Here is a 15,014-nt window from a genome sequence, read left to right as displayed (position 1 = left end):
TATGATATAAAGAAAAATATATATATATTACTATAAAAGGGCAAAAAGTTGACCGGAAGTCACCCTTGTATACAAATAATGAAGTGAAATTTTCAACTTTGAACTAAAGTTCACAAAAATATAAAAATCCCGGTCAAAGTCTGTAAATTGATTCTTAAAGACATTTAAATGACAAATAATATGATATAAAGAAAAAAATAAATATATTACCTTAAAAGGGCAAAAAGTTGACCGGAAGTCACCCTTGTATACAAATATTGAAGTGAAATTTTCTGCAAAAACTTGACCTGTGGCCTAGCTTGTGCCAGTTTATTCTTGACCCCCCTCTTATGGAAAAAAAAATAATGACTAAAACTAGATATAAAATACTTGCTATTTTTATTTCATTTAATCAAATTTCAACAGTATCAACATACTTATCATTTCTGATATTTTCTTGCTATTTTTTGAAAGGGCCCTTAAACTAACGACATTATTTGTTTGTGTTGACTCTAACCCTATACTAATTTTTGCAGCCAAAATATGAAAACAAGTAGATGAGAATTCACATTGACATGTTTCTTTTGGAAAAAGAGTTACACAGTATTTTCCTTTCCTGCCATTTACAATAAACGCACCTTGTTGTGGAACCAAAGTTATTAAATTATTGTCAACAATAAACCGTGCCAAACTTTGTTGACTGCTATCAGTCGGGTATTCTATGACAGGTTGTTGATTAACTATTACCTCATTATTTTCTAATTTGACCTGATTAGTACTAGTGTTCTCATCAGAGTTTGTTTGTTTTATGATTTCCTGTGAATTTAAATTGCCTAAAGGATCAGTGTCAGATTGGAAAGAATTAGACTGAAAAAGTGGCTTGTCGTTTTTTAAATATTCAATTACTTCATCAGGACTTACAATTCTTTTTGGAAAAATAACATCTGATGGTGAAATAAATACTCTACTAAACTCTTTTTTCAAATGATAATTTCCTAAACCAGAACGTCCACGTAAAATTTCATTTGATGGACTAGACTGAATACTAGAAATAGGGACTGATGAAATAGACTGAACACTAGAAATAGGTACTGATGGACTAGACTGAAGTTTTTACTTATTCTTTTACACACAAGATAGGGTTCCAGGCAACATTTTTTTTTCTATTTGAGGTATGTATTTATATATTTCTATATCATATTATTTGTCAATGAATTGTCTTTCTGAATAATTTTCAGGATTTTGACCAGACTTTTTATATTTATGTGAATTTTAATATCAAAGTGAAAATTTCACTTTATCATTTGTATACAAGGGTGACTTCCGGTCAACATTTTTACCATTTATAGTAATGTAAATATATTTTTCTTTATATCATATTAATTGTTATTGAATTGTCTTTAAGAATCATGTTCTTGATTTTGACCGGGATTTTCTTTTTTTTGTGAACTTTAGTTCAAAGTAGAAAATTTCACTTCATTATTCGTATACAAGGGTGACTTCCGGTCAACTTTTTGCCCTTTTATAGTATTATATTTATTTTTTTCTTTATATCATATTATTTGTCATTTAAATGTCTTTAAGAATCAATTTACAGATTTTGACCGGGATTTTTATTTTTTTGGGAATTTTAGTTCAAAGTTAAAAATTTGACTTCATCATTTATATACAAGGGTGACTTCCGGTCAACTTTTTGCCCTTTTATAGTAATATATTTATTTTTTTCTTTATATCATATTAATTGTCATTTAAATATCTTTAAGAATCAATTTACAGACTTTGACCGGGTTATATGCTTTTTCGTGAATTTAAGTTTTAATGTTCAAAAATGTGTTGCCAGAGTCACACTAAGAAAGACTTCCGGTCAACTTTTCGGTAAAAAAGCATATTCAAATAAATATTTTTTTAATTTAATCTTATAGACTATTATAATAGCTTTCAGAATCACTTTTATTTATTGATTTAGCTTAAGCGGTTCCAGAGATATTAGTTATAATACACCCATTTTTCACTTCCGCGTTTTCCACTTCCGCGTTTTAGACCCTCCCCGAAAAAGGGAATTCCGTAAAATCTCCTATTTCAAAATTAGTTTATTAACAGCCTTTACTTTTGTGAAAAGTTAGGGAGCAGATATTCGTCTGTTTTTTCTATTCATGGGGATTGATGGAGTGTTGAAAGAAGTGAGCTAGGAATAAAACGTTTCTTTCCCCACATGTAAATGTCCCTTTAATAATCATAAAAATATGTAACTCGAATAATTCAAGCCCTTTCCGTGTCCGATTTTCTCCCACACGTTAATGCAGCCATCGTAGATCAGCGGAATATAACGACTGAATTATTCGGGTTAAAAAATATGGCGCGTTTTGAAAGTTGGAAAAACCTGACATTTTTAAACAAATGTTTATTTGTTTTAACATTTGTTGCAACATTATCGCTTATCCTTGGATTTGGCACACCTTTCTGGCTGACTGTCAGTGTACCTGAAGATTTTGCTACTAAGAATTACAATAATCCAAGCGAATTGATAATTGATTTGATTGAAACAAACCATTACCTAGGGCTCTGGCAATGGTGCTTCGGTGGTAATGGTTGTATTGACTTAGGATTAATTGCTAAGTTTGGATCCGAGAAAAAATACCAGTATCAATGGGAGAAAGATTGGTACGAAAAAGTTAAGAAGATTATTGGTAAGAAAATTGCTTTTTGTGGGGGAAAATTATTCGGTTGATTATACAGGGAATCACTTAAGCATGATTTAAGCCCCTCTCCTCTACGTTTACCTGTTTTGGCCCTTTTCAATGTGTTGTTAACTGTTATCTGAGATATATTAAAGCTGTTAACTGTTTTTAACCCATTTTGTTAACCAGATTGCTTCCCCTCCTTAGTACAGGTAGAACATATAAAGCCAGCCTTGGTCAACTGAGCTAGGGAATTGATTCTTTGGCACAGTGGGTTAACACACTGACTGTCACGCAGGTGACTGGGGTTCGAATCCCAGTGGTGATGATATATATTTGTAGAGTAGATACATGCTCTCCAGTTACATTTGGCGCCCGACTAAAAAATCCACTATGGTTATCTTGAGTATAGCCAGGGTTTGTGTTGTTTGGAGTCATATAGAAAGATATGATGACTCTTGTGGTGGGGGAATAGTGTAGCGGGGTTGCTTCCCCTCCTTAGTACAGGTAGAACATATAAAGCAGTCTTAATCAACTGAGCTAGGGAATCGATTCTTTGGCTCAGTGGGTGAACGCACTGACTGTCACACAGGCGACCAGGGTTGGAATACGGGTGGTGACGATATATATTTGTACAGGCCTCGACAATAACGCTTGTCCGATTGTCCGGTACCAGAGGTAAAAAAGGTCGGACAAGTAAAAGCTATACCAAGCTTGTCCGATGGGACAAGTAGAATCATTCTGCAGAAAATAAATTTTAATCCAACTTTGATGAACAAAGTATAATTATTAACAAAAAAACAAGAAAAGAAGATTTGTTTGCCATCTTTCCTTTTTAAACTGAAACTAAATGAAACTTTTTATTTCTCAAGACCCCTCAGACTTGCAATCGATAATTTAAAACTGGTTCTTTGTCAAGTACTTTTAACAGGTAAAAAGCACACTTTTCTCGGAAACCAGTCTGACCGATCCCATTCAACCATGCGCTTTTTCATAAGGAAACTTTAAAAGACAGTTCGTCACCAGCTCGGAAATGATTTGGCTCCAAGTTTAATAGACAGTTGGGCACATGTATTTCATAGACATGATTAATAGACAGTTTGGCAAGGCAGTAGACATTTCTGGACCAAGACAAATCAGAACCTCTTTTCCTACCTTATTTTGTTGCTTTATAATAATTAATACCAATGTCCATACCATATTTTTTAAATAAGAATGAAGAAATTATTCACCATAAAAATCATCAAATCATGTTTGATCTTTATGTAGAAAAATCTGAAAAAACAATACTTGCAATGCAGTGACCTATAGTTGTTAATTTCTGTGTCATATGGTCTTTTGTCTCATTGACAATCATACCTCATATTCTTTTTATTGATTGCATTTGAATAAAAAAAAAATCAACTTTTTAAAAAAATAGGATAAAAATCCAATGAGTGTACATTTAGAGGCCAATCAGGTGGTGTCTCATGTGCAAAGTATGATGAGAGACTTTAGCATTGATCAAAACTAGAACCTAAGTCATGTGACACAACTAAATTCAGTTGTTCATGGCTCATATCTTTTAAAAGTATTTCAAACATGTCAAAAGATACAAATCAAATTCTGTTCAATTTTTTTTTAATTCATTTTGTTCCTTGAATTAACTTGAAATGCAAAAAAGGTTAATATTAAAAAAAATTTGGACAAGTTACAATTTCATTCGGACAAGTAAGTTTTGGTATGTACTTGTCCTACTGGACAAGTTGAAAAAAAAGTTATTGTAGAGGCCTGTTGTAGAGTAGATACATGCTCTCCGGTTACGCATGTTAACTGTTATCAGCATTTTTGCTTTTTTGTTAACTGTTTTTGCCAAAATCGAGGTGTTGTTAACATGTTAACGGACATTTTATTGCCCCTCCTCTTTTAGGTCAGTCAGGTTTTGTTTTATGAAACTTGGACAGAAACTACTTTAACATCAAGAAATTGCATCTGAAATTCTTTCAGTTTTGGGTAAAGATTGCAATCAAAACCCCTTTGTTACTGTCTTGATATCTAAATCTTCCAAGGCTTATCACTATCATTTGATACACAAATACAGTGCATTGATCATAACGTTCTATACATTCTATCCATGAATATTTCCAGAAATTTATCAATTAAATCGCTCAGATATATATTCAAGTCACAATAAGATGTAACTGTACACCTGTCAAGAAAATTGCATTACTTTTGAAAGGTGCAGGAATCTAATATCTGTTCTAAAAATAAATGATGTCTTTGTTAAAGTTGTCTTTTGAGTTATCTCCCATTGTCCAGAATTTTACAGGTGTGACGTGCCTTTGTTTCCAAAGTCTGGAATATGATCAAATAAGAAATAACATATTTATTTGTCATTTGTAGATTACTGGATAGCAACAAGAGTTCTTGCATCTTTAGGATTTGTTAGTGCTGTTTTTGTGACTATTTTGCTGCTCTTGTTTATATGTAGAGGAAAGGGGACCAGTCTATGTCAAGGTCTAACTGTAATTGGATGCTTTGTAACTGGTATGTAATTTTTATATTAACAAGATGTCCCAAGATGTAATAATGACACTGCTGTGGCAGTAACATCCAGGGTACTTAGTTGGTGATCTAAGATCTGTGATATTGAATGTTAAACCTGTTGCAGAGTTGGTTTTTTTTTCACATATACAACCATATCAGAAAGAAATTCAAAGGTCTTATTCTTATATAATTAAGATGTAATAGTATGAGCAAATGCAGTACCAAGGATAAGTATTTCTTACAAAAACTATTTGCGATATGTACAATGGTGTATATCATATTTTTTTGCTTGTAAATTTAATTGACAATTTTTTACCATTTGGATTAGTTTTATTTTCATATTACAGACACATCAAGTATGTTAAATTTAGTCTTTTCAGAACAAAAGTAGTAAAAGCCTGAAGAGAACTCTGTATTCCAAATAATAAACTAATCCTTGTAATACATAAAAGATCTTTTTATAAGCAAATATACAATATTATAGACCATAAGTGTACTTGTACGATTCGCTCGTGTATGTAACAATGTTTTAGATTTTAACGAGAGAAATTTATGTATTACTGAAAAATTATTACACCAGGGTTTTCGATATCACAAACTAGTCAAAACATTTACTAAATTTTATCATCGGTATAAAGACATCATTCGTAAATATAGCTCAACATGCAGACTTCTAATACATTCAGGTATTTCACATCCAATTTTTTATGGAAATATTCTTTATAAAGCACAAAGGTGTCAGTATTCACCTCAGAAACTTACAAAACCTTTGAATAGACTTATTAAGAAGGGATATAATTACGATACTGTTGTCAAGTCATTATAGATTGCAAATTTTGGCGTTAATATTGAGTCACTGATAAGGTCTTTGCATCGGAACTAAACACATTTATTCTAAAACCAGTTGTTGGCATGACACGGGTTATGTTCTTCTCATATATGTTATGATGGTATGATACTAAACCCCTAAAGGGAAGGATTGTGCCTGATGTTCATATGATGAAATCATAATCTTTCAGTCAGTTTAATTGAGGTCTGGAGCTGGCATGTCAGTTAACTGCTAGTAGTTTGTTGTTATTTATGTATTATTGTCATTTTGTTTATTTTCTTTGGTTACATCTTCTGACATCAGACTTGGACTTCTCTTGAACTGAATTTTAATGTGCGTATTGTTATGCGTTTACTTTTCTACATTGGTTAGAGGTATAGGGGGAGGGTTGAGATCTCACAAACATGTTTAACCCCGCCGCATTTTTTCGCCTGTCCCAAGTCAGGAGCCTCTGTTTTAGTTTCTTGTGTACAATTTGGAAATTAGTATGGCGTTCATTATCACTGGAGTAGTATATATTTGTTTAGGGGCCAGCTGAAGGACGCCTCTGGGTGCGGGAATTTCCCGCTACATTGAAGACCTGTTGGTGACCTTCTGCTGTTGTTTTTTATTTGGTCGGGTTGTTGTCTCTTTGACACATTCCCCATTTCCATTCTCAATTTTATATAAGCACAAAACCATTTTAACAATCAGTAAAAGCTCATTTCTGTAATTTCACCAAACTATAAAAAAAAAATCTGAATTTAAAGTACACTATTTCTAACTTTAGATAATTCAGAATCAATAGAACACATCTTTTGTATTTGTTAAGACCCACTGTTTAATAATAATTTTTACTTAACACAATCATTATTACCGGTAATAGTTATAATTCAGAATCAATAGAACACATCTTTTGTATTTGTTAAGACCCACTGTTGAATAATAATTTTTACTTAACACAATCATTATTACCGGTAATAGTTATAAAATTTGCCTCAAATATTATCTTGCAACACAAATCAGGTGAGACAGCAAGTAGGCAGTTGTTATGATAGTATAATAATAATTTGATATTATTTTCAGGAGGATTTCTTGTGATATCCGTGGTTGTGTTTGGTTCTGGAATCTACAATAATTCAGACATGTTCTCCTTACAACGTTTCGATATCATTCATCATCTGGGTTTTTCTTTTGGAATGACATGTATTGCAGCCATATTGTACACAGTTATTGGAACTGTTCTCACATTTATCTTATGTACTGGCGGCTACGATCGTGGTGGAAGGCACAGAAAAGCAGCAACCAATGAAGATGCTTAAAGAATTGTTTGTGAAATCTCGATAAGATCTGTTGAACACTTACTTTCTGTTTGTTTATTTTGTTGATATTTAAATTATGTTGAATGAAACTTTTAAATTTGATCAGATTTTTTTTCTCCTGTTCTATATAAATGACCATGATTAGCAGAAACACTTTATACTGTAGATTCATTTATTGTTCGTGGGTACCAATTTTCTTGGATTAAGGAAAACTTGCATGTTCGTGGATATTCCATTTCACGGTTTTGCCCAAGTCTTCGTACAAACTTACAGAAAATTTGTTATTAATTGAACATTTAAATTCGTGGTTAACCTGAACTAACGAAAGCAACGAAAATTGGTATCCAACGATTAATAATGAATCCACAGTAGTTTGACAATTATGAGTTTTTAAGTGTTACTATTTTCAGGATCTGTAAGACTTTACTTCCCATTTTTTGTTAATTGGTAATTTTTGATAAGTTGGATGGACTAATTCTAAATCTTTATTACATACTTTTCTCAGGTAATTCTAATAATACTGGTAATGACTTCATATATAGTCAGCAGCTCAAATGTTATGAGTTGGTACTTGTGAGATAATTGTAGGGTATGTCAGACACACACTTTAGGTAATTCCGATACTTTTGAATTATGAGTGTTGGTATGCCTAGAAAAATGTGCCCATTCTTGTTATTTTAAATTTGACTGCCTGCACTTATCTTGTAAACAATCCTTTCAGGTTTATTGATCTTCATAATGTATTTCAATGTAATCTAGCTGCATTGAGCCATTGCAGATTGTTATAATTGTGGGGATGTCAAAGTTATCACATAATTATAAATGTTTTGCCAATATAATCACATTACCATTAAATATTTTTTAAACAAGATAATCATGATAATCAAATAATCAAAAATACAGTCCTAGATTATCAAACAATCATGAAATATTTGGTCTGGAAATCAAATAATCACTATGAAATGGGCAAGTAATCACATAATCAAAAACAAGATGAAGAGTCTCATTACTTTGTTTCATGTTGATACAATATAACCTCTTCTTCAAACAAGACTTGTTTTTTGAGTTATTTTCGCCTGATTCCACTTTGTTAATATGCAACTCTTTGAAATTGCATAATAATTTTCACACACTTACTCAAACTTATGATATTGTTGATGCCAATAATATACATGTCATATATAAATTTGTAACTTTTACCTGTTTTGAAAATTGTATATTTCATAACAATTTTTTATTTCATTATTCATGTATGTGTGTCTGTTTGATATTTTGTAATTGTTTGTTATATTTCATTGTATTTCATGAGGGCCTCAGGGAAGATTAGCTTTATAGCTAACTGTGTAACCCTCTTTAAATAAAGAATTATTATTATTATTATTGGTTTTACAGTGTTCAAAGTAAATTATAATGATAATGTGTTAAATGAATAATACTCCCGTTTTTTTACGGAATAATTAATTATGTCTGTTTCCAACTTAATAATGATTGTCTACGGTCGGAATATATTACCTCAACTTCCTAATGCTCTTCATAATTGGAGGAAATATAAAGATATATATATATATATATATATTTCAAGGCAAACTTTTTTGAAATTCTCCAATATTTCACTTTTATACTTTTTTTTGACTTTTATATATTTTTATTTGAAAGTTACTTATTTGATGTGTATGTATATTAAACCCTTAGTGAACTGCTTTATACAATTCTAGGATGCGCCATTATGAGATGTATATACTGGTGTTAAAGGTGTACAGTTGTACACCTAATATATAATTCTAGTGTTGTGTGATATTGCTGATATGATTATAACGATGTCAAAGTTGTACACTTATTATATATTTCCAGATTATGAGCTATTATGTACACCAATGTTAAAGGTGTGCACCTACTGTATAATTCTAGGTTGTGTAATATTACTGACATGTATATATCGGTGTTTAAGGTGTACACCTATTATACTTTTGTATTGTTGTTGAGCTTTCGACTTTTGTTGAAAAAGCAAGACATAGTGAGACATAGCGATCCTACATTCTGTCGGAGGCATCTACAAATATTCACTCTGTGATTAAAGTTTTTGAAATTTTAATAACTTTTTTATACTATCCTGGATTTCTACCATAACTTGGACAGAAACTTGTTTATGATCATAAGAACCCTTATGGTAGTATCCAAAAGTAGATTTTAAAAAAAGTAATTAAAAATTCGTATTTTACTTATAAATGGACTTAGTTTTTCTGCCCGGAAACATTACATTCATTCTGTGGTTAAAGTTTTTAAAATTTTAATAACTTAGAAAAAATTATCCTGGATTTCTACCAAACTTGGACAGAAGCTTGTTTATGATCATAAGATAGTACCCAAAAGTTAACTTTGTAAAAAATTAATCCTTTTTTTCCGTATTTTACTTATAAATGGACTTAGTTTTTCTGCCAGGAAACGTTACAATCACCCTGTGGTTAAAGTTTTTAAAATTTAATAACTTTCTTAAACTATCCTGGATTTCTACCAAACTTGGACAGAAGCTTGTTTATGATCAAAAGTTAGTATCCAGAAGGAAATTTTGTTCTTGTTTTTCCATATTTACCTATAAACATGATACAGGGACTTAGTTTTTCTTCCAGTTAACATTACATGCAGTCTGCAGTTGAAGTTTTTAAAACATTTTTTAGATTCATAAACTATCCTGGTTTTTTACCAAACTTGGACAGAAGCTTCTAACAAACAAAAGATAGTATAGAGAGGAATATTTTTATTAATTTTTTTTCCCTCTTTTTGTTTGAGCCTGCGATTAACAGCAAAAGTAAGTGAGACTGGGTTCTGCAGAACCCTTACAATTTTTTTTATTTTACTTACCAGTTTTCAAGGTGTACACCAACTTTACTTTTGTTTTGTTTTGTTTCACATACTGTTGTTAAAGGTGTACACGTAGCTACTTAACTTTTACATTATTTTGTTTTATATACCTGTGCTACAGGTGTACACCTAATTTATAAAATTAGTGCTTTTTTTGTTTTTTTTGTATACCATGTATACCAGAGTCTTGTGTAACATAAAAGTGGTTTTTTTTAAATTAAATAAATTGATATTAACCTTATTTTGAGTTCATGAGCTTTCCTTTACTTCTTACAATCAGCTTTCTATAAAACTTTAAAAGTAGCTTCTTTCTTGTGGCTGAAATAGTTTGCACAGACAAATATTGAAATGAAAATCTACAAGTTAAAATTTGTGATATTATTGCCATTTAGACAACTTTCCACCAGGGACCATGTGACCTACATGTTAACAGCTATAGGTTACTTACTGAACAATTTTCAAAAAAAAAGTTAAACGAAAGCATGTAGCAAGCAATAAAAGGCTTGGACACAATAAATGTAAAATAAAAACAAGAATTCTCCCCCTGGGGATACTAATATAAAAGCATAAAATAATAAAAAAAAAAGTATGAAATTCAGTTGAAAAAGACTTCAGACAAAAAGTTCTTATCTGGGAGACTGAAATGTCTCACCGTCTTTACTAATCATTGATTTTATGTTGATAGGCCTAAATAAAAAGCTTTACTACAACTATCACATAAACTTTTAAAACATAGTCCAAGAAAATCAGGTCAAAGTCATATAAACCAAATAAGAAATGCATGTACACATTAAAATCATTCAATACACTAAATATAGTTGACCTATTGCTTATAGTTTCTAAAATAGACTTAACCAAGAAAAATAAACATTGACCAATGAACCATGCAAATGAAGTCAAGGTCAGATGAACCATGCCAGGCAGACATGTACAGCTAACAAGCCTTCCATTCAACAAATAGTTGACCTATTGCTTATAGTTTATGAAAAACAGACCAAAACACGAAAACTTAACACTGAGCATGACTGAAATGAGGTCAAGGTCAAATGAAACCTGCAAGACTGACATGTACATCAATAAATATTTCCATATACCAAATCTGGTTGAACTATTGCTTAAAGACTAAAATTTAACTTTGACCACAGAACCATGAAAATGAGGTCAAGGTCAGATGACAAATGCCAGTAAGATAGGTACACCTTACAATCATTCCATACACCATATATATTAGACCTATTCCATACAGTATAGGAAAGACAGACCAAAACACAAAAACTTTACTAACCACTGAACCATGAAAATAAGGTCAAGGTCAGATGACACCTGCCAGTTGGACATTTACACCTTAGTCCTTCCATACACCAAATATACTAGACCTATTGCTTATAGTATCTGAGATATGGACTTGACAACCATAACTTATCCTTGTTCACTGATCCATTACATGAGTTTAGGTCAAGTGAAAACTGCCAAACAGACATGAGAACCTTGCAAGGTACACATACCAAATATAGTTATCCTATAACTTGCCAATCAATACTGAGGTTGTAAGGTTGAATCAAACAGTTTGTCACTTTTCCTGACAAAGGTCAGTGATTTTCTCCAGGCACTCTGGTTTACTCCACCGATCTAACTGACCACCATGATATAACTGACCACCTTGATATAACTGACCATCATGATATAACCAATGGTGCTGAAAGTGATGTTAAACACCAATAAATCAATCAAACCAAATACATTATTCATGTGATTTACCAATTATTGTGGATATGGTTGATCTAGGTAAAATGTGTAAGCAGGCATTTACAAAACAACACACTCAAGTCTGTTTGCCAATTCCCATTATTGATTCTGTACTTAGAGATCCCTTTTTTAATTGTCTCCCTTAGGAGGGACATTAACTTTTACTGACAACGGAGATCTAGTGGAGAGAGCAAATGTAGTTGTGTGTAACCTTTAAGTATGTCAAATCATTTAATTTCAATTAAAATTTGTTAAAATGCCGATATATCACTTTCAACTTATCATGCTATAAGAGGGCAAAAGCCAATTTTGTCCAGCACAAAACGAGTCTTCCATTGACACAGGGAAATAATTTGTTTAAAAGTGTGTAATAACAGAATCAAATCGGTAATTGGCAAATGGACTTTTATCAAAGAAAACACAATTTTCCCTCAATCTATGAAACTAGATTTAGGCCTCTTGATCTTCATGAATTTTCATCACATAAATTGCTGTGATATTATATGCTTCCAGTATAATCTTATGATTTCTATATGGAAAAAAATCTTTTGAGCAAAATTTGGGAAAATAAACTAGAGGCTCTAAAGAGCCTGTGTCGCTCACCTTGGTCTATGTGAATATCAAACAATAGACACAGATGGATTCATTATAATATTGTGTTTTGGTGATGGTGATGTGTTTGTAGATCTTACTTTACTAAACATTCTTGCTGCTTACAATTATCTCTATCTATAACAGTACTTTCTGTGGAAAATGTTATTGAAAATCTTCAAATTTTAAGAAAATTGTTAAAAATTGACTATGAAGGGCAATAACTCCTTAGGGGGTCAATTGACTATTTTGGTCATACTGACTTATTTTTAGTTCTTACTTTGCTGTACATTATTGCTGTTTACAGTTTATCTCTATCTATAATAATATTCAAGATAACAACCAAAAACTGAAAAATTTCCTTAAAATTACCAATTCAGGGGCAGCAACCCCATAACGGGTGGTCCGATTCATCTGAAAATTTCAGGGCAGATAGATCTTGACCTAATAAACAATTTTACATCATGGCAGATTGCTCTAAATGCTTTGGTTTTTGAGTTATAAGCCAAAAACTGCATTTTACCCCTATGTTCTATTTTTAGCCATGGCGGTCATCTTGGTTCGTTGGCCGGGTCACCGGACACATTTTTAAAACTATATACCCCAATGATGATTATGGCCAAGTTTGGTTAAATTTGGCCCAGTAGTTTCAGAGGAGAAGATTTTTCTAAAAGATTACTAAGATTTACGAAAAATGGTTAAAAATTGACTATAAAGGGCAATAACTCCTAAAGTGGTCATCTGACCATTTTGGTAATGTTGACTTATTTGTAGATCTTACTTTGCTGAACATTATTGCTGTTTACAGTTTATCTCTATCTATAATAATATTTAAGATAATAACCAAAAACAGCAAAATTTCCTTAAAATTACCATTTCAGGGGCAGCAACCCAACAACGGAATGTCTGATTCATCTGAAAATTTCAGGGCAGATAGATCTTGACCTAATGAACAATTTTATCCCCATGGCAGATTTGCTCTAAATGCTTTGGTTTTTGAGTTATAAGCCAAAAACTGCATTTTACCCCTATGTTCTATTTTTAGCCATGGCGGCCATCTTGGTTCGTTGGCCGGGTCACCGGACACATTTTTATAACTAGATACCCCAATGATGATTATGGCCAAGTTTGGTTAAATTTGGCCCAGTAGTTTCAGAGGAGAAGATTTTTCTAAAAGATTACAAAGATTTACGAAAAATGGTTAAAAATTGACTATAAAGGGCAATAACTCCTAAAGTGGTCATCTGACCATTTTGGTCATGTTGACTTATTTGTAGATCTTACTTTGCTGAACATTATTGCTGTTTACAGTTTATCTCTATCTATAATAATATTCAAGATAATAACCAAAAACAGCAAAATTTCCTTAAAATTACCATTTCAGGGGTAGCAACCCAACAACGGAATGTCTGATTCATCTGAAAATTTCAGGGAAGATAGATCTTGACCTGATGAACAATTTTACTGTGCGTCAGATTTGCTCTAAATGCTTTGGTTTTTGAGTTATAAGCCAAAAACTGCATTTTACCCCTATGTTCTATTTTTAGCCATGGCGGCCATCTTGGTTGGTTGGGCGGGGCACCGGACACATTTTTTAAACTAGATACCCCAATGATGATTATGGCCAAGTTTGGTTAAATTTGACCCAGTAGTTTCAGAGGAGAAGATTTTTCTAAAAGATTACTAAGATTTACGAAAAATGGTTAAAAATTGACTATAAAGGGCAATAACTCCTAAAGTGGTCAACTGACCATTTTGATCATTTGACTTATTTGTAGATCTTACTTTGCTGAACATTATTGCTGTTTACAGTTTATCTCTATCTATAATAATATTCAAGATAATAACCAAAAACAGCAAAATTTCCTTAAAATTACCATTTCACGGGCAGCAACCCAACAACGAAATGTCCGATTCAACTGAAAATTTCAGGGCAGATAGATCTTGACCTGTTGAACAATATTACCCCATGTCAGATTTGCTCTAAATGCTTTGGTTTTTGAGTTATAAGCCAAAAACTGCATTTTACCCCTATGTTCTATTTTTAGCCATGGCGGCCATCTTGGTTGGTTGGCCGGGTCACCGGACACATTTTTTAAACTAGATACCCCAATGATGATTGTGGCCAAGTTTGGTTAAATTTGGCCCAGTAGTTTCAGAGGAGAAGATTTTTGTAAAAGTTAACGCAGGACGACGACGACGGACGACGACGACGACGGACAACGCCGGACGCCAAGTGATGAGAAAAGCTCACTTGGCCCTTTGGGCCAGGTGAGCTAAAAAAATAACTCCTGAAATGTATATCTTTTTGTGTATGTACAAGTAGTCATCAAAATAAAGAAGAAATAGTGGAAAATTGTTACAAGACTAATGGATGAAAAATCCTGAGACATTATGCTAAAAAATGACAAATTTCAACAACCTCGGGTCCCTTAATTTTGTACAGAACTTCACAAAAGCATAATCAAACACTGACAAAATAAACACCGTTGGTATATGAACAAA

The 15,014-nt window shown here is 32.2% G+C and overlaps 1 protein-coding gene across 1 annotated transcript; it reads left to right on the top strand.

Moving 5' to 3' along the window:
* Positions 1–2,224: 2,224 nt before the first annotated feature.
* LOC139510090 (uncharacterized) lies at positions 2,225–10,413 on the top strand. Its single transcript, XM_071296339.1, has 3 exons — positions 2,225–2,666; positions 5,040–5,183; positions 7,078–10,413. The coding sequence occupies exons 1-3, from the start codon at positions 2,333–2,335 to the stop codon at positions 7,311–7,313; spliced, it is 714 nt and encodes a 237-aa protein (XP_071152440.1). The 5' UTR covers positions 2,225–2,332; the 3' UTR covers positions 7,314–10,413.
* The last annotated feature ends 4,601 nt before the right edge of the window (positions 10,414–15,014 follow it).

The sequence above is a fragment of the Mytilus edulis genome, chromosome 2, assembly GCF_963676685.1.
Source record: "Mytilus edulis chromosome 2, xbMytEdul2.2, whole genome shotgun sequence".
Taxonomy (NCBI): Eukaryota; Metazoa; Mollusca; class Bivalvia; order Mytilida; family Mytilidae; genus Mytilus; species Mytilus edulis.
This window is presented reverse-complemented; position numbering and strand designations above follow the sequence as displayed.